The sequence below is a fragment of the Pollachius pollachius genome, assembly GCF_949987615.1.
Source record: "Pollachius pollachius genome assembly, chromosome: 19".
In the NCBI taxonomy this organism is placed as follows: Eukaryota; Metazoa; Chordata; class Actinopteri; order Gadiformes; family Gadidae; genus Pollachius; species Pollachius pollachius.
Genome location: NC_136952.1, coordinates 4,340,314 through 4,366,813, shown reverse-complemented (window position 1 = coordinate 4,366,813; position 26,500 = coordinate 4,340,314). Strand labels below are relative to the sequence as shown.

General features: G+C 49.5%; 1 protein-coding gene across 8 annotated transcripts in view; it reads right to left on the bottom strand.

Moving 5' to 3' along the window:
• tanc2b (tetratricopeptide repeat, ankyrin repeat and coiled-coil containing 2b) overlaps window positions 1-26,500 on the bottom strand; it is a 137,178-nt gene that overhangs the window by 40,237 nt on the left and 70,441 nt on the right. For 3 of the 8 annotated variants that reach the window (XM_079756283.1, XM_079756285.1, XM_079756284.1), the window contains 3 exons: window positions 10,637-10,753; window positions 5,351-5,499; window positions 104-275 (listed from right to left, as the gene is read on the bottom strand). In XM_079756283.1, coding sequence (XP_079612409.1) covers window positions 104-275; window positions 5,351-5,499; window positions 10,637-10,753 — 438 coding nt within the window. Of the gene's footprint in view, window positions 1-103; window positions 276-5,350; window positions 5,500-5,837; window positions 5,995-6,543; window positions 6,628-9,367; window positions 9,752-10,636; window positions 10,754-26,500 lie in introns of those variants that run through there. The other 5 variants (XM_079756286.1, XM_079756287.1, XM_079756288.1 and 2 more) reach the window with 4 other exon arrangements.

Genomic DNA, 26,500 nt, shown 5'->3' with positions numbered 1-26,500 from the left:
AAACAATTTGCAAAGCGGGGGGTGGCGCGTCTGCACTAACGACTAGCGTTAGCGGCCGTAGCTCCCTCGCGCTAGCAGGCCTTTGGCTCCGCGGCGGACTCACCGATGATGCCGCTGTCCCTGCTCTCCAGGGTGGAGGTGGGGCTGGCGACGGAGCCGTAGGCACCGGCCTGTCCGGGCATGTTGGTTGGCAGGGTGGAGCAGGGGCTACCTGCAGGTGGAGAAGCGGTGCTGCTGGTCAGGGTGGAGCAAGGACTAATCCTCTGGTTGTGGCCCTGGGGAAACACAAGGGACGACATGCACCACACATTTATTTATGGTCCAATAGTTTGTATTATTCCTAATTATTATTATGTTCCCTACCTACTTCATTATTCTTAATTATATTCCATAGCACATATTATACATAGTATATGTATATAGGATTTAGTCGGATATTGACCCATGTCACATTTAATATATATGTGTTATGGTTCAATATCCAACTAAATCCTATTGATTCAATGATGTGTCTTCTTATGTTCTTCTTTATTTGACTTTATTTCACCATCTACAGGCCCATATTTCTGTGTGATTTTGCCACGCCACATTGCACAGACTAGGCCACACCAAAACAGTCCCGAGACTCACTTGAGCTTCTCTGTTCCAGCGAAGGTTGGTGAGCTCTCAAGGTTTTTTTTTTTAATGAAAAACATCGGAATCCAGTTTAATAGAAACCTTCCCGAGGTTTCACATCCCATGCGTGTACGTGCGTGTGCACACACACAGATCTGTGCACACACACAGATCTGTGCACACCCACAGATACGAGCACAGAGACCACATGTGTGTGTGGACCTCCGCACACAAACGGCCAGCGATCCGTGCTTCTATTCGCGCTCACTGAGCCGTCATTCTTTCGTTCCACAGAACAGAACGCGCTCCTTGAGCGAGCGCCGGTCGGTGCCGTTCCGCTGAGCGTGACGGAGCCACGAACCGAGCGATGGGGGTCCGGGCGGGGGCGAGGTCAGCCGGAATCTCACACGCCGAGGATCATCTCCAAGACAACAAAAACATAGAACAGCGAGCAGATCAAAATATTCGACACCTAAACAAATCAAACGCCGACCCGGGGGCAGGAACAAACCAACAACGGTGGGGAGATTGTTGCGCTGTGATGCATGCGGGGGGGGGGGGGGGTGGATGTTGATGTTGTGGTGATGGGGGCGGCGCTTCCCCGTGGTGGCCCTGCTCTGTGTCTGACGACAGGACACCGTGGGGGCCAAAAATCACTCTGATGTGGAATACCTGCTGCCGCTGTGTACTCACACGGCTGGCCGACTGACCCGCACGCACACTCAGTCACACACACACTCAAGCACACACACGCCAAAATGACACATTACATTAACCTTTATCCTAACTTTACCTCAACAAACAGTAACACTACTGCAGTCAAACATACACACACACTGAAATGACAGATTACATTAACCTTTACACCAGCTTAACCTCAACTAACGCTTACACTACTGTATTCAAACACACACACACACACACACTCTCTGAAATGGCACAGGACATTAACCTTTACCCTAACTTAACCTCAACTAACGGTAACACTAGTACACCTAAAAGGCAACCTCCACACACTTAACACACTGACATAAATACTTTGTGTCACACATGCTTAAGTGGCAAATTACATACCCAAACACACACCCTAATCCTAAATTTACATGAACCCTAAACATGAGCCAACGGCGCAAATGCACTCAAGCATACACTCGCTCAACACAAAGTAACACATGCCTCAACGCAACCGGAGGCCTACACTGCTGTTCCTCGAAGGCATCAGCACTTATAAAACGCACTCATACAACATAAGCAGAAGACTATACACAAATGCAAACACTAATTGCATGCAGGACGACGGGTGAATCACCCACCAGAAATTGGAATACACATTGACATATACAGTATATGTTCATGTTTTTGTTATACTTTTATAATGTATATCATATCACGTTGTTCATATTTATTTGTACATTGCCTGTTTGTAACCTTAGCGTAATGACGCTGCCTAGCTAGGTAAGCACGTTCTTGGAGAATAGATTTAGCGTGTACCTTCCTGGTTAAAGCAAGGATTCTAAAAACATAACTGATAGAGGCACCAAAAAAGGGCTAGCCTTAAGAAGCGGTACTTAGTACACACCGGCAAGGACAAGAGCGGGGGCGTGAGGCAGAAGACGAGCTCTCGTAGGCACGTAGGCGAGAACCGGCAGGGAGGGGTTGGGCAAGATACACCACGTCGCATAGAGCCCGGAAAACACACCGTTCTACTCTGGTTAAAGGTGCAGCACGTACGATTTAGGAGCCGTTATATACGTACACCTGTATTATTAAAAGGTGCTGTAGGTGAGATTTAGGAGATATTGTATATTTACACCTGCAATATTAAAGGCACTGTACGTGAGATTTAGGAGATATTATATATTTACACCTGTAATATTAAAGGTGCTGTAGGTCAGATTTAGGAGATATTATATATTTACACCTATATTATTAAAGGTGAAGTAGGCAAGATTTAAGAGCTATTATATATTTACACCTGTATTATTAAAGGTGAAGTAAGCAAGATTTAAGAGCTATTATATATAAATACAGCTGTATTATTAAAGGTGCTGTAGGTACAATTTGAGGGGGATTATATATGTATACCTGTATTATTAAAGGTGCTCTAGGTAAGATTGAACAGCTATTCTTTGAGTGTCATTCTTTAGAAATTGTCTGTAGTCAGTGAGTGAAATGCGCTGTGAGGATATCGGTTTAGAGTGGATGTCGGGTAACCATGGTGACCAAGGGTGTCTATCTGGGCCCCTGGTGGATTGTTTGAGTCGTAGACTGTGACAGCAAAGCCCCAGTAAACACAATATCCATTATGTGTGTGTGTGTGTGTGTGTGTGTGTGTGTGTGTGTGTGTGTGTGTGTGTGTGTGTGTGTGTGTGTTACTGCTAGAAATAGAGCAAAAGTTGTGAGGTACTGCTATTCCAAAACCACCTCAGCATGGGAATAACCCCATCTATCTAGACAAACACCACACACAGCGCAGAACACATGCAGAAACAAACAAACACACGCACACACACACACACACACACACACACACACACACACACACACACACACACACACACACACACACACACACACACACACACACACATAACCAACCAGACAGACAGACAGACACAGACAAAGTAGCTCATTCTGCAGGGCTAATGAACCCTGCCTGGCATGCCTCTGACCTTAAACACGCAAGGAATCGAATTGAACTCAGAGTCGGTTCTCTCCAGCCAGTGAGTTAGCCGGAGACAGAGAGAGAGAGAGACACAGACAGAGAGAGAGATGAGGAGAGCAAGAGAGAGGGATGAAGAAAGAGAAAGAGAGAGAGACGGAGAGATGAAGAGAGCAAGAGAGGGAGAGAGAGGGAAGAGGCAATTAGAAGCACTTTGAGTGCTAAGGTCACCCTGTTCCGCCCGCCTGTGCGGTCTCTCAGCTCAAACACCCACCTGCCGCAGGAACGCGGCGGCCGTGTGGAATTGCAAGAGGGGCAGTGCTTACGTATTTAAAACCAGAGGTCAAGCCGCCCATTGGCCGACGGGACCGGCTGTAAGTGATTGCTATTGGTGGATTTGCCATGGTGGCGGTCAATCCGGCGCTCTCCAGCCCTTATGTTCCGTCATTTGTGATGGGAAATTAAAGAGAACTCAAGGACTAACGTTGTCCGCAGACGACCTGGCACACAATCCCACACTGCAAGACTGATTCCACTTTGTTATGTGAAGTGGAACATTTTAAACGTTTAAAATGAGGAATCAGAATATAAGTGGGCAGCAAAAGATTGGCAAAGCAATAAAAAGCAGGACACTTTGTCCTAGAAACCCAGAATGTTAAAGAGTAATTAAAAATATGACTAACAGTCAGTGAACCCTGTCCAGCTATTATGTGCAAATCTCTTTACCAAAATTGTGTGTGTGTGTGTGTGTGTGTGTGTGTGTGTGTGTGTGTGTGTGTGTGTGTGTGTGTGTGTGTGTCTCGTCGCGCCATCAGACACACCCACAGAGACACAGATGTCTGTCTTGATTATGATGATGGGGCGCCAGTAGCTCAGGAGGTAGAGCGGGTTGGCTGGTAACCGCAAGGTTGCTAGTTCAATCCCCACCTCCTCCTGGCTGAGTGTCGAGGTCTCCCTGAGCAAGGCACCTTACCCTAACTGCTCCCGACGAGCTGGCTATCACCATTGCATGGCTGACTCCGCCGTCAGGTGTTTCAATGTGTGTATGAATGGGTGATTGTGAGGCAATATTGTAAAGCGCTTTGGGTGGCCACTGGTTACAGAAAAAGCACTATATATATGCAGTCCATTTACCATTTATCATTTGATTAGAAGAAAAGCAAAATTGGGAGACAAAAGGAAAGGCTATACATATGTAAAAATAATAACGGAATGAGCCAAAGCAAATGACTCCATCCTCAGTCTCTATCGCTATGACAACACTTGGCCACCAGGATCACGCTCAGACCACCACGCCAAATCACCCTAGCCATGCCGGCAATGTAGCGAAAGCTAGGCTTGACTTTTAAACGCCGTTTCAACAGGCGTAGCAATTTCCTCCCCCTTTCCCCCAGCCCTAATCGCCACCATCATCCTTCCCTCTCGTATCGCTCCAAGCACTCCCCACCCCCTCCCTCCCCGAAGAAACAACACAAAACCAGAAACAGCACCACAATCAGCGGTTGTGGTGCTGGTTCTGCTGGTGGAACGGTTTTGAGTTGTTTCTTCGGCCACAACAGCAGGGCCGACAAAGGCGAGAGGAGAATTGTTCAGGGGAACCGTTTGCCCCGATGAAACCAGGGGTAAAACAGGCCTGCAGCTGACCCTGAGATCAGAAGTGGAGTGGCAGTTGATCCCTGATGATAAAGTGTAAACTCCAGAGGTGCTGAAGGGCACCTGAACGAGGTATCTTTTGATCTGGGTGGTCCCTACCGCAGACACCAAGGGACTGCCGAGAGTAAACAAAAGACAAATTAGCGTAAATGTCAGAAGCTAAAAGGCTTTAGCGGGGAGACTCTTGTTTCAGTAAGGTTCGTGCACCAAAGCTGCCTCTTAAAAACAAATACAAGAACAACAAAATGTCTCCCGACATGAAAGCAAAAAAATCAATGATCCCTCCGCCTCGACCCAGGGTCCCTGTCTGCCTTCAAAGGAACCAACGTGAACGACGTCATAGCTTCTCCTTCATTTGTCTGAAGGACACACTTTCATCTCATCTGGCGTTCTGGCTCGATAGCGGTGGTCAGCCGTTACCTGTCTGTCCTCAGGCTCTTCCATGCTGTACTGGGTACCAGCTGGGCCCTCGCTCCCTTTGTCTCCCAGTAGGAAGCCCAGGCGCGTCATCAATGTGTTGGCTGCCTCATCCACCGAAGGAGGGGGCCCCAGTTCTGGTCCTGACTCCCCTGCAGAGAGAGAGAGGGAGGGAGAGGGAGGGGGAGAGAGAGAGAGACAGAGAGAGAGAGAGAGAGAGAGAGAGAGACAGAGAGAGTGACAGGGTGACACAGAAGGAGAGACAGAGGAAGAGAGAAACAGAGAGAGACACAGAGACAGAGAACAGGGGGGGGAGGGGGTATAGAGATTGTCAGGTAAAACGACAAAGAGAGAAAAACAAAGGAACAAAATCTAAACAAGTCCAACAAGTCCTCCGCAGAATTCCCCTCGGAGAGGCGATGCCCGGCAACTTACTTCCCTCACCACAAGAGGAACAACATCTCAGGCGCTAAAGCAAAAAAAAGCCTACCAAGGCGGTTTGTACTAGATCCCGGAGCCCGGCCGCGAACAGAGGAGAGCGGAGGAGTAGACGACCTGAGGCTTCCTGCAGCTCTGAGCGGTGCATTATACGCTCACACACACACTAACACGACACACACACTCAAACTCACATCGTCCACAAGACTGAACCCTCTGGATGTACTGCCTTTCATTCGCCAATTGCACACAGCGTTGTGCAGACACAACGTAAGTTGATACGCCCTCTACCCGTGTGCCTATGTGTGTGTGTGTGTGTATGACACTGCATTAGAGAGAGAGAGAGAGAGAGAGAGAGAGAGAGAGAGAGAAAGAAAGAGAAAGAGAGAGAGAGAGAGAGAGAGAAAATGGGTGTGTCTCTGTCCTATCCTTGAAAATAAACAGCACTGGTTGGTCAGCAGAATGATCTTAAATAAACACACACACACACACATCAGACTTTGCATTAGACCTAAACACAGAGTGACTGGATGATCTCATCCTCACACACAAGACACCTGACTTGTCGCCCAAAACAAACCCCCTCCCTCCAACAGATAACGGACTTTCCCTCCAGGGCACCGCGATGTTACGCCCTCAGCCTCCATGAACCTCCCCATCGCCCTCACCCCACCTCTCCCGTCCACTCTGGCTCCCAAAAGCACAAGCCACCCGAGAGCTTCCTGCGAGCTCATTTTCACACGCTCCTAAACACCTACCTGGATTGCAATGACATCATATCCAGAGGGGTGTTACAACGGCGTGGGTTTTACAAGACAAAAAAAAGGCTCCACAGTTGCTTTTGACTCCTGTTGGCTGTGAGCTGGGGAACAGGTCAGACGGGACGAGCGGGCTAACTCGCAACACTACTTACTAAAGAGTGCCAGGTCTGTGCACTAGGCCACTCCCCACTGCCGCGATGGCCTTAAGAAAACAATGCCCCCCCCTTAGCCCGACACACACCCCACACCCCCATCCCCCCAACCCACACCCTACCAACCCACTACTGCCACTTGGCACTTCCACGACGTGTGAAGCGACTTAGGGCTCATCCCGGGCCTTGAGATTTTGGGACTGACGGCCAGCCGAATTGACATGAGGTCTCGAAGCCGCTGAGTGAGGGATGAGGAGAAGGCCTTGACAACCACAGATGGACAGGGACTACGGCTGGGCCGACGCGGGCAGTGACGTGTGCTTGTCGCGAGGATTCAGAGACAATGTGGTTCGGTGAAAGACAAGATAAGGCACGCGTGAGCGAGAGAGTATTAACGAAAGTTTGAAGGTGAGTGCTGGCGATAGCAAAGCCAACCCTGGATTTAATTTAGGTGAGATTGCGTTTCTTTGACATTACTGATCCATGACAGGCTTATTGAACGTCTAAGTAGCTCTTGGTTCCATAAGCTAACCTTCATAATTTTCAGAGCTGATAGGGAGGAGTGGAGGTAGAACAGGCCAAATCCACACAGAAGAATAGTGTTTTATTGGGTTCAAGGGGAACCACCAAGCCACTGGGCCAAGGTAGCATTGCTAGCATGTCTGTTATGACATGTGGGTAATGCTATAGGAGGGGAAGGGAGGGGGGGGGCTCAGATGTCAGTGTTGGACCAATCTCGGAGCTGGCGTATGCAAGTTGACAGACTGGTTGTAGTAAGCACAGAATGCATTAGTGCAAGATTAGTCACCAGCTCCTGGACGGCTGGACGCTGGCCGTGTCTGGGATCCAGCCAGCGGCTGCTTCATCCAGGCTGAGCTCCTGTCTTGAGTCCTCCCTCTCTCACCAGACCAAACAGACCTTTCTCTTTCTGTGTGACTAACCAATCTTTCCCTCTCTCTATCTCTCCCTCCCAACCTCCCTCCCTCTCTCTCACCCACTCCCCTGCTCCTCAAACCTCCTCCCACCTCCTCCCTCCCTCGTCCTCCCACCTCCCTCTCGGTCTCCCTCCAAAACCCCCTAACCACTGTCGCCCTTAAGCTGCACTTCCCTGCACTTCTCGCTCACACACTTGTTAAAAAGGTGTTTGCTCACATGTGGGCGCGTCATAAAAACTCCACAACACAGACTCGTTTTCAGTCATCGCACTTAACCACATAGTTCTCCCAACCAAATCTCCCTTTGAGCACACATTTAACGTTTCCCCATGTTTTTCTACATTGCCTTTAAAAGAGCGACCGAGTCGTTCAAAATCCAATTTTTAATGAGCTCTTAGCAAAGTGAAGCCGCTCTCTCGGTTGCGATCATGACAACGTGCGTGAGCCAGTAATGCGAGTCCGGCTGGGGGACTGGACCCCCCAGATCACAACGCACAACACGAACTGGACCCCCCAGATCACACCGCACAACACAGCGCCGGATCACTCTACACTACGCCGCACACGCAGGAGAAGAAATAAAATCAGTTTTGCCAGCCCCCCCCCCCCCCCCCCCTCCCGGCCTCACACCACCACCCCCCCTCCCCCCCCCCTTCCTGAGCTGCGAAGGAGACGGATGGTTACCATGGCAACTACCTCGCCGCGCGGCTAGGATCGCGTTTTACGGTGTCGAGCGCATCTGCTTCTCCCCCCCCCCTCGGCCGACCGGCACTGGCGGCCGAGGGAGAGAGAGGTAGCCACGCATCACGCATCCCACATCGCTCATCACTCATGGACCGTCGCGAATGAAGCAGGCATTTGGGGGGGGGGGGGGGGGGGGGGGGGGGCGGGGTGGATCTACAGGTATAAGGGCCAACCGATACAGAGCTGTCCAGGTAGTGGGCCGCTCTCGGCTCGACCCACTGATCTCGGTAGGGACGCCTCTTCTCGGAAGACATCTCCGTTCGGTTGCCGTTAGAAGGATAGAAGATCGTCCGAGGCCATTTTACACCTCTAACAGGATACCGTGGGTAACCCCACCAAGCGCTGGTACAAATGTGGTCACATGGGTGTTATTATTTTTGGGCAGGATCCGACTGATCCGAAATCAGCCGACGACGGGAAGGATCCTCTGTGCCCGGATGTCCGTAGCAGGGGCCTTGGCTGGCCAGGTATCAGCCAATCCGGTGGCTTGCCTGCCGCGGTGTGCTATCATCTGGGGAGCACTTGTTAAGGGCTTAGCCCATCCATCTCTCCCCCCCCCCCTGCCGGCCCAACCCAGGAGAACCCCTACACTGAGCCCCCTATTCCAGCTCCGAAAGCTGCTGTACAGCACAGCGTTCCTGCTGGTAATCCCTTAACCTCCCCCATCAGCGGGAGGGAAGAACGCCGTTTAAAATCCATCACCCTCTCACGGCAGAGCATGTCAACGTTCCGTGACGTTCCCGGGAGCGTAGGTCATTCCACCATTCCGGCTCCTATCGGAGAATGACCGTGTCATTCGATAAAAGCCCCAAAGACATTTTTATCCAACCGGATGCACTCGGCGCTTGCAGCCTGAAGTGGCAGCAACCGCCGCCGATGAATGGCGCCAGTGTGGGCGTCGCGGGGGGCCCTATACGCTTATTATACCGGCGCGGGGCTATTCATAGAGCATCATATTGCAGCAGGGCTATAAATAGACGTATCACCTACTTGGAGCTCCCAGTGAGCCGCGGCCTCTAGCAGCCGAGGCTGGCGGAACGAGGGAACGCCGGGAGCGCGCCGCCGGCCATTTTCACTCCAATTTACACCGGTTGAAGCAGCACCGGGCCCTCCTGCACGCTATTGTCCCGCGGCTCTGCGGGGAGAGAGAGCCTCCGCATTGAGTCGTCCTTCCTGGCTTGGAAGTCTTCCTCTACCCCCCCCCACCGTTGCCCTCCGGCCACGCTGACGAGGCAGAGGCAGGGGCCGAGAGCTATCGCTAACGCTGGGCTTTTTTTTTTATTCCTTCCTCCTTTCCTTTCCCTCCTCGATTTCTTCCCTCGCTTGCTCTTTTTCTTTCGCTCTTTCGTTTCGTCTCCCAGAGGCAACAGGAAGGCGGTGGCGAGATGAGAAAGCAGATAGTGGAGAGAGTGGAAGCCGACTACATCCAAGCGCATCCGAGCCCTGTCCTTGATTGACCCGCGTTGCTCTGAGCTCCAGTGCGGTGCAGGGGGAGAGGGGAGTGTTTAGACAATAAGGAGAGCAGCGAGGATCCTTATCTCTCGCTCGTTTTATAGTGAGAGATGGAGGGAGGGAGAGGAAGGGAGGGAGGGAGGGAGGGCGGGAGGGAGGCAGTGAGGGGTGGCACAAGGCCAGGTGAGGGCCGGGGAGAAGGGCGCCCCACAGTCCGGCAGATTGTTTGGCGTCCGTGACAGAGAGAGGGGGGTCAGTAGAGACCGTCGGCAGAGCCTAAACACACTCTGGGTAAACAGAATAGGAGTAGACAGAGGCGGAGGGTAGGAGAGCGAGCGAGCGAGCGAGCGAGCGAGCGAGAGAGAGAGAGAGAGAGAGAGAGAGAGAGAGAGAGAGAGAGAGAGAGCTAGTGAGTGCGAGAGCTAGTGACAGGGAGGTAACGATGACGGACAGGGTTCTGCCCCACCGGAGCTTTAGCTTAATAACCCCAGGATCGCTCAGCGTTTCGGTAGGAGAAAGCGGCCGACAGCGTAAGTGACCAACAAAGACGAAAGCCTTGTGTGTGTGGACACAAACCGCCGTCTCTTCCCTCAAATTAGTGCTTTCCTATCTTTCGCCTCTTCCTCCTCGCCCCCCCCCCCCCGCCATCCCCTCCGTTTCGGTGCAGAGACACACACACATTGCTAATGTCGGCAACATCTTACGCAGGAAGAGACACAATCATGGCATTCCAATGTGACAGAATTACATAAAGAGAATTCGCTGACGCGACAAATAGCTCGGGTGCATGAGCTTGCCGGCACTTACCAGGGCGATATGCATCCAGATCAGGGTTCTTGGCTGTAGTAGAGGTGTGTGTAGGGGAGCCAAGCTCTGACTGAGGAATGCGAGGGCTCTCCACAAACTTTGCTTTCCGCAGAGGGGCTGGGAGCAGAAAGCACACAGAGATGCAGACACACACATATACACACACACACACACACACACACACACACACACGAGAACATGAACACACAGAGAAGGAGAGGACAATACAATACACACACACGCAGACACATGCACACACACACACACACACAAAACAAAAGTGATGGAGACAAGAGAGACAGCGAGGAAGAGAGCGACAGGGACATGAGAGAGAGACAGAAAGGCCTGGTGAGCGTGAAGAACCACACAGATACAATGACAACATGCTAATCTTTTAGAGCCGACATACAGTGGACGCATGTAGTGTCCGTGCAGAGCCATAGCCTTGACCAACTGCTTAACCCCCCCCCCCCACTTCCACCACCATCGCACCCCCTGCTGAACGCATTCCCCAAACAACCTCCTGTTGCTAATAAAACAACCGCAAACGTGACATTGCGTACCCGGAGGCGCGGAGCACGTTCAAAATAGCTTTGAGTCAGGAGCGCAGACAGACGGCTGTGAATTCAAGCGGGAATGTAAACGACACTCGTTTGGAGACAGGTCCTCACGCTCCAGTGAGGCTCTCGCTGTGAGCCGTCAGAGCGCATTCATCGCAACGAGAATGTCAAGACTCGGGTTGGGCTCCCCGGCCGGGGGGTTTTCTGTTTTTTGTCCTCTCTCCGGCGAATTCTCCAGCTCAACGTAGGTTAGTTTTTTTTAACGACAGACGACAACAAGGTTAGAAACAGTAACCAGAAAACACCTGACGGTGAAGGATCCCGCTAGTCACAGCACGTGCTCGCTAGAGTGTTCGCTCTGTACCCGGGTTAGAGCTGAAGAAAACGCACACACAGCCGTCTGTTATTACCCGTTATCAGGTGGTGCACCTGTCAAACGGATCACAGGAATGCAGTGCCTATCCACACCTGCCTTTTTGCGAGAGTCCGAAGTAAGAAAAAAAAGTTGCATTACCATGCCAAAGAATTCCCCATGAAAAAAAGTTCTGTCGAACAAGAAAGAAAAAATTCCAATAATGCCCGCTCTGATGATAGTTGCTGAAACTGTTGAGCCAGCGAGACACAGTGAGACATCTATTCTCCAGAAATATTCCAGGTGCTATGGCTGAAACTATTCAAACTATTGGAACAATCCCCTTTTCGAGACGTGTGAGAATCCATTTTAACCGCCGTAGCGAATCCATTTTATCCCCGTCTCTTTAAAAAGAAAGAACCCTTGGATGCACTGTTCAAAGTGATTTTCATAGTTTCCGAGGGTTTTTTCTGTGGAGCGCTGGGATAAAAGCCGAGGGTAATTGTCTCTTAATTGCGCCGCGCTCCTAGATAGGGGTTACATGCGACACTACCTGCGCTCACACACACTGAACACACTGCCCTGCACACACACACACACACGCCCGCCCGCCTGAGCCCCGATGGAGAGCACAGGGTCCAGAGTTCTCCGTGGCGACGGGGTTTGTTTGGGGGAGGAAGCGGTGGGGAAGTCGCGACACGACGGCGGTTGAAACATCTGCTGCAGCAGCAACTGCTCTGACATCTGGTGGCCGACGTCAACGGCTTTTTAACTGCCGCCGCTGCTGTGTGTGACCTCCGATTACCATCCAGCAGGGTAGTGTATGGTACATTCACAGCAACAGCCACAGTCAAACCACAGAGACATCATACATTAGGGCTGTGCAGTTAATAACATTTTGATCGTGATTTCGATCTTTGGGTCAAACGATCTTCAACTATATGTTGTTTCTTAATTCATTAAATGTTTTATAGAAGATGTTTTACAGCTGGAAAAATATTTGTGTAAAATCTTTGGTTGAACATTTTGCATTTGAACATTTTGTGTATTTCTTTAAAGGGAAAAGTTCTTGGTTCCAAAGTGTTTTTTGAAGAGAAATGCTGAATAAATGCATCATGTTTTCAAACTCAAAAATAGTGGTTTGAATAATCCTGCTTTCAATGTGGACCAAAATATTCGTGATTAGGATTTCTTCCATAATCGAGCAGCCCTATCATACAGAACCGTCTGCCTGCCAAAAGCATTGGAGGCGTGATATGACAATGATTATAATGGAGGCTTGGTGTGCGCAGTGACGTGGGTCCAGGCGTTTTTTTTCATGGCACGTGTTAATGTGTTGGTACGATCCGGCTGGCCGGCTGGGCTCACTGGCTGCAGCTATAGGGGAGCGCGAGGCGGAAGTGACAGATGCCAAATTGAGAAACTCTACTGACTGAGTCAGGGAGCCAGCAGGGCGAGAAAGCAAGGAGTTAGAGTGATATGCTACCAACTGCCGCGTTGATGATAAGCCCTTAGATAAGCTAAGGTGTTCTGTCTGAATCCACTGGAAGTCGATTAGGATAAAGGCTTTTAGAAATGAATTAATAGTTAAGACTTATTATCCTCCTTATTTTCTGAACTGAAAATCAAACTGTGTGGTGATTGTGTATCGAATTCAATTTTCCACCGAAAACGAGACATTGATGAAGGACTTCATGGAGAATCTTACTATAATGTGAAGACTGTATTTCCCTGTTTCAGTCGAGAACGTGAACAAAATGTGACGAGAGCACAATGCAACCCTTTGTCCTCACCTTTGGTTCCTTTCAGGGCTTTCATGCACAGACTATTTGACTATTTAATTAGCCCACAACGTACGCCTGTACAGCCTACGGCCAGGCACGGCGTAATAAACAAACCTGTCTTAATATGAAGGGGCAGATCGATGCGGCCCAAATTAAAAACCATACGGCCTACCGTCATCACAAACAACACTTCACATCGATTATTTTACCTTCTATTATTTCATACAATTATATTCTTTGCAAAGCTCCGAGACACGGTGAAACAGGGAGGTGAGCCGTGAGGCATCAGGGAACGCACTACACGTGTTAAGATACAAAGTGCACACTTTTTTTTCCTTTGACCAAATTCCTCACCCCTGATAACGTTGTACAGAGTCTGGCGGTATCCTCGGGGGAACCAGATCCCAGGGACTTGTTGTATCTAGCGGCGGGGATGTAGTGGTGGGCCAGGCTGGGGCCAGGCCGTCAGAGTGATGGATGGGGAGCAGGAAGACCCACTACCCTAATGAGCTTATGAATAAATACATGTAGTGCAGAGTTGCCATGTGTGCCGATGCACACAGCCGTGAAATAGATACTTGTTATGAGCTCAGGAGGTGTGGGGCGCGTCGGCCCACGTGATTCCACCGTGTAAGTCTGTGCGTGTACGCATGCTTGTATGCATTCATCAGTGCGTGTGTGTCTAGGCATGTGTATGCATGTAGGCACGTAGCAGGGATACAAGTTTAATTAGTGCTAGCGTGGGGGGGGTGTGGGCTGGAGGAGATGCGATAGAGGGAAAGGGAGGACAAAAAGGTTGATAGAGGAAGTCAGAATTAAAACAGGATGACGTGCGACGGGCTGAACCCCGAAGGCTAGTGGGGACCCATGGAGAAATGATCACGCACCACAGAAGAAGAAGAGCGAAATAAATACCAGGCCGGCGGGGTGCTGCTGATTTAAATTCACCGAACCCTGGATGCTCCGATAATGAAAGAGGAAGGGCTCGGGGGTTCCAGACACAGCCAACCTGGGCTTTGAGCGACCAGTGGGATCGCCGCGACCGGAATATGAAGCAGAGCTGCGTCAGATGTGTGTGTGTGTGTGTGTGTGTGTGTGCCGTTAACCTCAGATTAAACCAAGGAATAACTGCAGGGAGAGGAGACATTTTGTTCCTAGCAAAGAACATTCTTCTCCAAATACCGCTGTATCGGTTACGTGTGAATCCTGGGCAACCACGCAGAGAAAAAATAAAAATAAAACACATCAGATCCCCTCCACACGCACAAGCAAACACGTCTCAGAAACAATGTAGTTATGGGCATACAGAGAGAGAACGAGAGAGAGAGAGAGAGGGAGAGAAAGAGAAGGACAGACAAAGAAAGAGAAAGACAGAGACAGACAGAGGGACAGAGAAAGACATAGATAAAGACATAGAACGAGAGAGAGAGAGAGAGAGAGAGAGAAAGAGAGAGAGAGAGAGAGAGAGAGAGAGAGAGAGCAAGCACGCGGCCATGATTGCTATGGCAACAGTGGAGCCGAGGAGAGAGTGAGAGTCCGTCCACCTTCCCCACATGGACGTGGTGGTTGGTGGTGAAGGGGTGGGCCGCACTCACCGCACTATGCATCGCAACGTGCGCTAAACTAAAGAACATTCGCTTCCACCAATGACGGGGAGATTGGCAGTCAAGGTTATGAGTATTCAAGTAGCCAATCACAGACCGAGCGGTTTGGAGAGTCATCGCGGCACTTCACCCATGCTTCAGAAAGGCCGCCCGGCGTTAGTGATTCATACATCGGGTGTGAAGTGTCGATTTCGCCCAACACGGCATGAATATTGTTGAGCGTTGACGGTGTAATGACCTTTACGGTCGGGGGAAAAAAATGTCTTTATGTTTATGTCAGTAATTTTAAAATAAACTTTAAACTGCTTGGACACAGTCTTATATTGAACATGGCCGTGACTACAAACACTGAATCATGAGAAAGCTAGCTTGATACACTGGTCGTGTCCTTGAAAGTCATAACAATGCCTGATTGTACTCCTCTTCTCTTGATACTGATGTCCACGTGCCCGCGCCAAACACACAACCACCATTTTGGAACATGAACCATTGTACCACTGACCGTGACCCCAGGGAGCACGGTGGAGTCGTCGGGGATCATCATGCCCTTGTACCGCCCCCTCGTCAAACAGAAATGAGGTATTAAGGGACCAGATTAAGCCAGGTTATATTCACCTTGCAGCCTCAAAATAGAGGCTGGTGATGGATGATATGGGCATATATCCCTCCCTCCTCCACTGTGCATAATTGGGACTATGTGTGTACGCATGTGCCTGTGTGTGTGTGTGTGTGTGTGTGTGTGTGTTTGAGTGTGTGTGTTTGTGTTTGTGTGTATATGTGTACACACATGTATCTGTGTGTGTGTGTTTGTGTGTGCATGCATCTGTGTGTGTGAACATGTGCCTGTGTGTGTGTGTGTGTGTGTGTGTGTGTGTGTGTGTGTGTGTGTGTGTGTGTGTGTGTGTGTGTGTGTATTTGTGCGCGAATGTGCATGTGTGTGCTTGAGCCTGTGCTTGTGGGTGTCATTCATCATTACAACGTGGCAGGATTACCCAGAGCAAGGTAACACACATGAGAATCCTCAGGAGAGTCCGGGAGAATCCTTCATTAGCCCTACAAAGCTGTTGACCAGCCTCCGATAAGCCACACTCCCAGACACGTTCAACAGCCCAAAGAAATAAATATTTCAGATGCTGCCCTCCTCATGAAGAGTGCATCACTACGCAGGATTTTCAGAGGTTGTCTCGAGGCCACGCTTACAATACTGAGCTGCTACTTGGATCTTCAGTCTAGAGAATCATAACACTGACAGAAACCTCCCTCTGTCTTTGTTCACGCAGTGTTTTTTAACACTTGAAACTCAATGCACAAAGCCGCCATTTTGGTAGGACGAAGGACAGATCGCTGCTCATGTTTTACGATTCCCAAGCATTTCTGCAAAATGTGTGTTCTGCCACACATTTACTGACAATCAACACATTTTCAATCCAGGCCTTGTTCAATCATCCTTTCCTTTGCCTGCTGTACCTCCTGTGTAGCCCAAATCTATTTGCCGGGTGATTTTGGATTTCTGATTTATAAACAGTCTAGCACCATAGAGAGCGCTACATAACCGAGGACTACAGTATGTGACGGGAGGCGGATGAATCACTTAAAACAAAAACATTCATCATATATCAGAAGGTTACCGGCTGCGTACTGCGCTCATGACTACCTGATATGCTGACCTGTGTCCCGGTCTCTCCAGCCCTCCTACTGCATCAGACCTGGGACTCCATGATTCAACGCTGAAGGCAAAAGCTTCTCCGACGCGCTCAACTTTAATTGAGTCAGACACCGTAACCTTTTGTTTTCCTAATGGCCTCGCTTATGCAGGTGGGAGGTTCGGGGGGCACAGTTCAGAGCGCAAAAGCTTTCTCTCGGCCCATCCGTCAAACGACCGCGCCGTGGGTAGGGGGTAGGGGGGCTGAGGGCTGAGGGGTCAGAGGAGGGGGGGGGATGCGCTGGCAGGCTTGAGCTAGCGGGCCTACAGGAACCTCATGCTCCACGTGATAGCGCGTTAGCCCCGAGTCGTGAGTCAGTGCGGTAATTGGCGGGGACTCCGCTGGGTCCCGTGGTCCTAAGAATAGCCCAGGTTGCCTTGATCTCTGCTCAGGGCGCGCCCACAAACCACCTCGCTGTGAGGCTAACTAACACGTTAAGGACCGGGTCCAGGTTCCAAGATGAACACCTGCCACCAGCCAATGGCAGACAGGTTTGGCAGATTTATTTTAAGTTAATTTATTTTTTATAATTATTTTTATTATTTTTAGGATAACATTTTAATTAAATTTCTTGCTGGTAAATGTTGGAACCTCCTTTTCTCCGGTTCACATTCTGTCTCTTCGGGTCGATCTGGCCTCAAATTCGTGGAAGAACCTCTTTGAAAAATAAATGCAAGGAAATGCTAGGGCCAATCGGCACTCGGAGAGGTATGATGGGACCAATCAGCGCTCAGGTGCGGGAGGTTCAGTTTATGACTAAAAAGGAGCGCCGCAGTCAGCCGAGTTATAATAACAGGTGGCGCTGGAGGAAAGTGTAGCAATCCAAACTGGTTTAATCCAAAAGTACGATGCTAAGAGATGAACAGAAATCTGCATGGAGGCTTCGCTCACATAAGAAATCAATTTTGTTGTACTTCCAACAGGATCTGGCAAGTGAAGAGAGACGTCACTCTGAATAGCTGGAGAGGTTTTCGAACAACGCAAGGCCACGGCCATATTTGGAAATCAATTGCTGCCCAGCCAAGGCCAGAATGAAAATCATTGCAAAACTCAGTCATGAATCTCAAGGGTGGTCTCACAAGGCCAGGTTTCAGCCACTTTCAATGGCTGTGGATGAATAAAAAAACACGACAAGAATCAAAGGAGCTTACCATTACCAGCTTGAGGGCTAAACGGACAAGGTCATTAAGACTAGAGTCGTAATCTGCCTGAGCCTATTTTTAGCACTCCGTAAAATTCACCACATCAAAAAACATCAGATCCCCACCGCAGAATGTTACCCCAAGCACAGAATTCCTTGACATTTAATTAAAAGAAACATCTAGTGTTGTTGTTACATAATCCTTTCTCCCACATGAAACATATCAAGTATTATCAGCCCTGGGCCCTTGACAGAACCGTCAAGTCCAGATAACACCATGAGAAAAATTATTCAAATATGTGAAATATCTTTACTAACAGTGGAAGAATAATTATTGAATTGAAGCCACCCCAGATGGTGTTGTTTATCATAATTGTTCAATGGCGTGCGCGCGCACACACACACACACACACACACACACACACACACACACACACACACACACACGTATTCCATACATCTGTGCATGCATAAAACACAAGGTAATCCACACCAGTCTTGTTTTGTAAGCAAATCATTACAGGGCTATTAATAGCGCACTGCGGGTTTCTCATCCTAGTCCACAGCTTCCTACAGAAATAAATCGCTATATCATCAACAGATCTTCATGGTGAAACAAACTTACAGGGTGTCTAGTTCAAAACCATGGATGCAGCATCATTCGGGATGGGATGAGCATGTGAGTGGGAGTATCGGACCAGGGACAAGGGGTCGAAGGCTTGCTGAAGGCAGGCAGGGTGTTAGGTCTGTAGGGGGGAGGGGGGGCTTCATTAGTCCATGGCTGCAAGTTCATTAGTCCCTATTCCATCTCCTGGGGGAGAAGTTCCAAGGATGTGTCTCAGTCATTTCCATTGTTTATTTCCCAGGCGTCATCGGAGGTTGATTTAAAGCCTGCCTGGATGACGTGGACAGCAGACAGTAGACACAGTGTTGGCAGGGCGGGTTGATAGTCGTCACATGGAGTGGCGTAGTGTCTCAATGTGGCTGTATATCCATCACACCATCTGATAGAAGGCGATCACTCACGTAAGCATCGGGGGAAATTGGTGTAACGAAAAACGATGGATGTAAATTACTTTTTTACGGTCTGAACAATGTTTGGAACCGTCTCGTGAGACGCAAAACTCTGAAAGCTGTGTTTTAGTCCAATGGGTACATTTCATTATCTCTAGTTTACAAGCCATTGGTTTCGGCGGCTGGGCGTAGAATCTACTGGGAAGGGAGAGTAGCGTGAGCGTGAGACATTACGTGAATCGATGTGTCTCAAGCTGCTGCCGTGGAATAAACTTCATTCAAATCTTCTTCCAGGAACGAGGATATGAAGAGACAGCACTGAAAAGAACAGGCTACATGGATAATGTGATATGATTCCAAGACCAAAGACTTGCCATACACACAGAGATTCTGCAATATAAAATGCTATAATGAAATCCTTCCAGTTGGAACAACTTGGCTTTCAATTTTGGGTTGCAAACTAAACGCTCGCCTGAGGCAAAAGGTCTCAGTTTGTCAATAACCACGTTCTCCCTCATAGATTTTGTGATTTACAGCCCTAATTAGGATCTCTGACTTCCTGGTAATACAACAGAAACCATTTAGGACGTCCCCAAGTAGAAGCTATGTCCTCCTGGGAAACAACACTGACCCAAAAGACAAATCCTTTCTACATACTTTTGTCAAAAATGTCCTCCAACCAAGATGGCCGACGACCCCCTCCCTCCTGACCTGGACCACGTGTTCTCTGGTGCACCCCGATAGCGCCGGGGCCCCCACAACACAGCACCTATCTAAGGTACACCAGCTAACAGAGCTAGCTAGCCTATCATGTCATGGAGGGGGGCGTTGAGAGGAGTGTGGCCGCCCAGCGTTTCCTGAATGACAGCTGACAAGGTGGGCCCATCCAAGCTCTCTCCAGGTGGGCGCGCTAACCGGTGTAAACATGGTCTACGGGCGCCTCATCAAAACGCGCTCACCTGAGACTGGCAAAATGCAGCAGATGTTGGCCAAGTGCTGGTGGTTTTTACAAGCAGATGCTGTTATTGAGACATTCTGTACTGTTCACACATGTGGCCAAATGTACGTGCTCACGCAAGCGCACATGAAACAGATGATATTAAGCGAGTAGTGTGGAATACTGAGGTAGGGATGATCAAGCAGATCACAGACACACAAACACAGACACACACACACACACACACACACACACACACACACACACACACACACACACACACACCACCTCAGAGCAGGCAAGGGCGGGCAGCAGTCTGCAGCAGCCGGAAGAATCAGAAATCGGATCTCTGCAAAAGGCCGGCTAATGCTGAGACACTACAACAAGAACTGCTGTGTCCGTGTGTGTGTGTGTGTGTGTGTTCGTTTGTATGTGTGAGAGAGGGGGGCCGGACTAATTGCAACAAAGTTTGACTAGTTTACCGAACCGTAGAGTTATTTCGGTATTGTACATTTTTTTCCACACAACAAATGGGAACATCAACATCACGGGCCACCCACGGTTTACTGCTCGGAAACACACACACACACACACTCACACACACACACACACACACACACACACACACACACACACACACACACACACACACACACTCTCTTAGAGACAATTGGATGCTCACCCACGCTGACGCATCACCCTTAAAAAAATCCCAGCTAGCAATGAAAGAAGGGTGACATTATTGCTTCCCCCGGTCCTCCTGGTCATTAGGGAGCAGACCCTCCTGACAAAGGCATCATTTCACAGGGAGAAACGCCAGCCCCCCCGCACAGTCCCCCGACTAACAGCCTCCGTCTGGGCCAGCGACACCGGGCGTTCAACGCAGCGACGCGACCCACCGGCAAGGCAGGTAAAGGTGACGACCGGGTGGGGGGCGGGGGGGGAGGAGGTTGAGGTGGGCCGACAGCTAACACGCGAAAAACACACACAACAAGACATGTCACGGAGCCCCTCTCACGTAACGGCGACTTGAAGCCAAAGGGGAAGCGGGGGGGGACTCGTCTGCGTCTGCCAGGGTGTGTCGGGGGATGGGGGTCTCACCATCATTAAACCAGCTCCGGCATTCCGGAGTGGGAGAGAACGGCAGCGGCGCTCCGGGATTGGCGTCCAGCGACGTCAGCAGAGCTTCCCTCCGGAACGATGACCAGCTCATCAAAAGAATGGGAAAAAAAAAACAGCGGAAGTACGGAGAAGAAGAAAAATCACACCCACCCACGGAAACGCCGACCTGCACCGGAGCAGGAGGGGGTGGGGGGGGTTTACGGGGGGGGGCTGTACAGCGGATGAATCTCTACCGCTTCCCTGCGTCCTCTCCTCTCTGCGGTCACTGTCTTCCTCCTCTTCCTCTTCCTCCTCTTCTGTTTCCTTCAAGGTAATCTCCTTGAATCCTCCGGTGTGCTGACGGACGTCAGCTCGATGCGGTCGAGAGCGAGGCGATACGGAGCCCGGCTGATGGGGCAGCGACGGCGGCGGAGGAGAGAGAGCGAGAGAGAGAGAGAGGACGAGATGGAGCGAGGGCGAGAGAGCAAGAGCGAGAGAGCAAGACAGCGATAGAGGGAGAGAGAGAGAGAGCAAGTGAGAGCGAGGGGAGAGAGAGGACGAGCGACCGAGAGGGAGGTAGCGGAGGTAGACGGGAGGGAGAGAGGGTGGGAGGGAGGGAGGGAGGCAGCTGTCACAGAGTCACGGAGGAGCGAGAGACCGAAGGGGGCACCACAGAGGTGACGCCGCTCTGGGTTTTTTGGCCGGGCGTTCGTCCGAAGACTAACCGGAAACGGGCGGAAGTGCCGGCAATAGCGAGGAATAAAAACCAGGAATAAAAAGGGAAGAGGTGATCGGTGAGGCAGACTGGGATGGAGCTCCCTGCTTGGGATGTGAGCTCCGTGACTGCGTTAGCGCCTAGCGTGTTATGTATAGAAGTGGGAGGCGCGCGTGTTCTCACCCTCTCTCTCTCTCTCTCTCTCTCTCTCTCTCTCTCTCTCTCTCTCTCTCTCTCTCTCTCTCTCTCTCTCTCTCTCTCTCTCTCTCTCTCTCTCTCTCTCTCTCTCTCTCTCTCTCTCTCTCTCTCTCTCTATCTGTCTCGGTCTATCTCTCTCGCTCGCGCTCTCTCTCTCTCTCTACGGGAACAGGAGCCCAGGTCTCCACTAACAGATGAATGGCGCAGTGCTGCTGTTGTCATGGTAACCACAGGGCTGAGAGAGGAGGAGGAGGAGGAGGAGGAGGAGGATGCGTACCGAGGGAGGAGAGATTTTTTTCTTTTTTTATAAAAAGGAAAACGGGAGGTGGTGGGGGGGGGGGGGGGGGTGGGCTTCGTATTAAAGGGACACCGTTTTGTTGCTTCCACTGTGGGGACGCGGGGACGATCCATACATACATATGTTTATATACACCACAGCTATCAAAGGGAATACAAACGTTCTCCGTCTCGGCCATGCCTCACACAGACCTCGTTTTACCCTTGAAAACACGCTTGCATCACTGCCGCCATCATTGTTTGCTCCAGGAGCCTAATATGGGCAAATAGGAAGTATTTTTATAACACAGTATTATGTTTGGTGGTTCATCTTCTTTAAAAAAAGGTAATTGTACATCTCCCCATGACAAGGAGACACAGACGAGCCTTGAATATGGAAGGTTTGAAGAGTGAATATAGCACTATTTCGTCATGACATCTGCTCCCCTTGTTCTAACCTTGCTTCATCAACACCTTCTTCTTATTGAAATGCGCCACTTATATTCCTAACCAGTCTGTAACGCTTTTAGAATCAGTGTTTATCTCTCCTTTTGTCTCCCCTGCTTTCCCATGCGGTCGTATTTCCCATCGGGGATCGATAAAGTGTTATCTTATCTTAAATAGTGAGCCCCATCTTTGAAACCTCCTCCGTGTGAGGTATGGCTGGATGTTTATCTTGCACAATCAGCGCCTCATCACTTTCAAATGGGTTACTGGGAATGAAGACATTACTAGAAGAATGCAATAGTATGATTCATTCCTCTATTAATAATAGATTCATGGGTCGAATTACTGAACTTGGAACTGGATATCGTTTGGAATAAGTCGATGGAGAACACGCTAGGTCAATGTGGCTTTTCTGTGTTGGATTACTCCCCAACATTAAATTACACGCCAGATGTTTCCCCTAGATAAATAAAAATGGTAGTCCAATGAACGATACTATTATGGAATCCATAGAGGTGGGACACTTATCCACAGCATAGTTTGTACCATTATGAAAATGTGCTAATTCCTAGTAATCTCATCAGATCATCCTGAGTTTATGTCATGTCTGACAGCCAATCATTGAAGCTGCACCATATCTGTAGGCCTAGCAACAACATTCAAGTTCCAAACTTCTACCACCGTCATCGTCTAGGTAACTACGTATAATGTTTCTGTGTCGCCTCAATCTCCAGCGGACATGACAAAAGAAGAACACCTTGGTCCCGCTGTCACAAAGTCCTTTCCCGAAATTGAATATTGAATTCTTGGCGAACGCATCGTACAGTTTTGGTCATTGTTGCTGGAGAAGCTTTACAGACACACGGAGATGGGTTTTAGTTAGCATCAGGGTAACAATGCTTTGTGAAGAACTTGCGTCAAAGTCTTTTTTCAAACTTTTTCAAACAGGAAGAACATTGTGCTGCTTGCTGAAGATTCATTGTCTCTTGTCCAGCCCACATATATTATATATACGGCCCACTAGAAAGATAAATTATGCCGGAGTGCATTCAGCGTGTATTCCCACAGGAGTCTGAGACAACAGTCTGAAGTAACTGTAGACTGATTTTACCCCTACATCACGAATTGAGATGATGTGCGATTTTGAGTTTGGAACGCAATAGGCCTGGGTGTTCATTACTCAAAAATAAATGAGATTATGTTGTTTTAACACAATACCGCTTTCTCCCTAGATACCAAAGAGCAATTCTACACTCAATATATTCTTCGGGCTCTGCTTGAGGCATTATTCCTCGGCATAAATTAGCCTTCCTGCACTCTCCCTTCATCTTTCAGATTCCACCTATGACAGGAAAGCTTAGAAATGTCACATTTCCATTCAGTGGAACAAATGACTCGGGGAGTCCGCGGTGAACGCAGAGGCCCAGAGAGGAAATCAGGACGATAATTGAACAACGATTTCCTCTCCAGGTGCAAGTTGCTTGTAAGTAGCGGGCGGAGGGAAAATGGAGATTGAGATGCCCCCCGAAATGTCAGCTTGCATACCAAATATTCGCAGAGGGTAGGAGGTGTCCAGACAAAACACAGAGCCGGGGAAAGAGGCGCGGCTGCAGGGAAAGGTCTGAGGTGTCCCCAAATGTCAGCCTTCATTTCACAAGCCTCCCCTAGGACCACAATATTCCATCTGATAAAACACTCTGGCCTTTCCACTCGCATCTTGTGATCAGGCGTGGATGCACATTATGGGATGCTTTTTTGTCTGTAAAGTTTTAATTGGGTTTAATGATAAAAAGTAACAAGGGAGAAATATGTAGGTACATATAAAACAAACCCGATATTTGGAAATACGATGAAGTTATTAGTGAGAGTGGGAGAGAGAGAAAAAGTGTGGGGAAAAAACAATAAAAGGTCATATGGCTGAAAAGGTGCTGATATTAGCTCAGAATGCCATCTGATGTTCCATCTTCAACCGTCAATCTATGGAAAAGGCTCTAATTGCATTGATTTGCTACCGGTAATTAAAGGAAGGCAGTGAAAATCCATAGGGAAAATGTTGAAATAATGCTTCTAAATGTTTCAGAGAAGGGCAGCAGATCAATCAACCCCATTACACGGCGAGGAAACCCCCCAAGCAAAGTGTTTCTTTGTCAAGGAACAATAAGATCTCCCTTAGAACGCATGCATAGAACTATCATCGCGGAGCTACACTTGTAAATCTCGCCTATTAAAACAAACAGTTTAGAAACGGCCCACATTTGGATGTATCCTGCCTCCAGACATGACGCAGCAGGAGAGGATAATAAAAAAGCGGCTTTATTTAAACAACTCCATCAATTCTTCCACTGATAAACAAGACGCATGGGAAAAACAACCACTACTAAACACCCTCAATAAAGACTGCTCGAAACGCATCGACATTCCCTTGCGATCAAACCGGACAATTTCACATTTTGACAACCCATTCCAATACTTGCAACGTAGATAATTACAGAATTACAGAACTATTTCTATGAACACAACAATGATGTCTTGCATACAGAGAAACCAAGAGAACGCCTCACGGATCAATGCAGAGTGGCTCTGGACCAATCCCAACCAGCACCAATCCCAGCACCCAGTGACCCGGCCCCGGCCTGGCCAAGCGGTGCTCCCTCCTGCCCTAGCTCGTGCACGCTCCCCCAATCTATTCACAGGTCGGCTTCAGGGAGCCTCCACAGGGGCAGTGGTGGGGGGATTAAATCAGAAACTCATTGATTCCCCCCCCGAAAGGGGGGGGAATCAATGAGTTTCTGATTTAATCCCCCCACCACTGCCCCTGTGGAGGCTCCCTGAAGCCGACCTGTTGCAGTGATTCACGGCCCTGCTGCAGTGATTCATTGATCAGTGAATCAATGAATCACTGCAGCAGGGCCGTGGGGTTGAATAGGGGCCGACCCTCCCCTCACTACGCAGGCTCCCCTCGGGCCTCGAGTGGCAGGACTCAGGTGGGCCACCAGGGGGATCAAAGCTCTGCACAGGGCTCTGCTCGCCGCTGTAATCCTCCACTGCTCTGCACTGCTCTCCTCTGGTGCCATTTTCTCTGCCCACTTCTAATCCTCTCTGTTGGTTCGTTCTCTCTCTCTGTTGGTTCTCTCTCTCTCTCTCTCTCTCTTTCGCTCAACCTCTCTCTCTCTCTCTCTCTCTCTGTTTTTCGCTCAACCTCTCTCTCTCTCTCTCTCCCTCCCTCCCCCCTCATCTGGTTGCTCGTCATCTTCTCACTCTGCCTCACCGGATATCTCTGGTATTTGGGCATCCGGCCTGAGATGTCACTGTATACTATACACACACACACAGACACACACATGTACACGTAACGAAGCACACACGCACCACTCCCACACAGAGTCTTGGCACTGTACTGCTTTATGTGGAGGGGTGCTGGGCTGAATTAATTAAAGGGTGAGAGAGGCTGTGGTGCTTGAGACCACGGCCAATCTGGCTCCTGAGGGTTCTTCAGAAGCGGACATTGCCCTTCTGAGGACTTGAGGGCAAAGCGGAACCCGCACCGACGACATAAGCGTCTGGGTGAGTTTAGCGAGCGCACTGATCCCTGAGAGGCGATGACGTCGGTAAACATGTGTGACCAGCAGAGAGGACATATGTAGGGGCCCGTAGGACCGCAGCGATGCCAACATAAGCGACAAGCGAAAAAGGGTAATGTCGATTTTTTTTTCCCTGAAATTACAAACAGAGTAAAAATATAAAAAGATGGCCGTGAACGTCTCCTCATTTGAAATCAAACCGAGGTAGGATTACCCTTGGATCCCTTTGAATGTATTCCGTCACATTGATTGTTTAAAATTAGTTCATTCAATCTACACTCCACCCGGGTGGCTGCAACACTCCACCTGCGTGGCTTTTACAGGGCTCCAAGAACACGGAGTGGTGGTGTTGGAAACTTCTATTTTAGAAGTTTATTGAAACTACATGAGCTGGTGCGCCATGCTGCCATGCAGGAGACCTTCCTGATTGTGTGTGTGTGTGTGTGTGTGT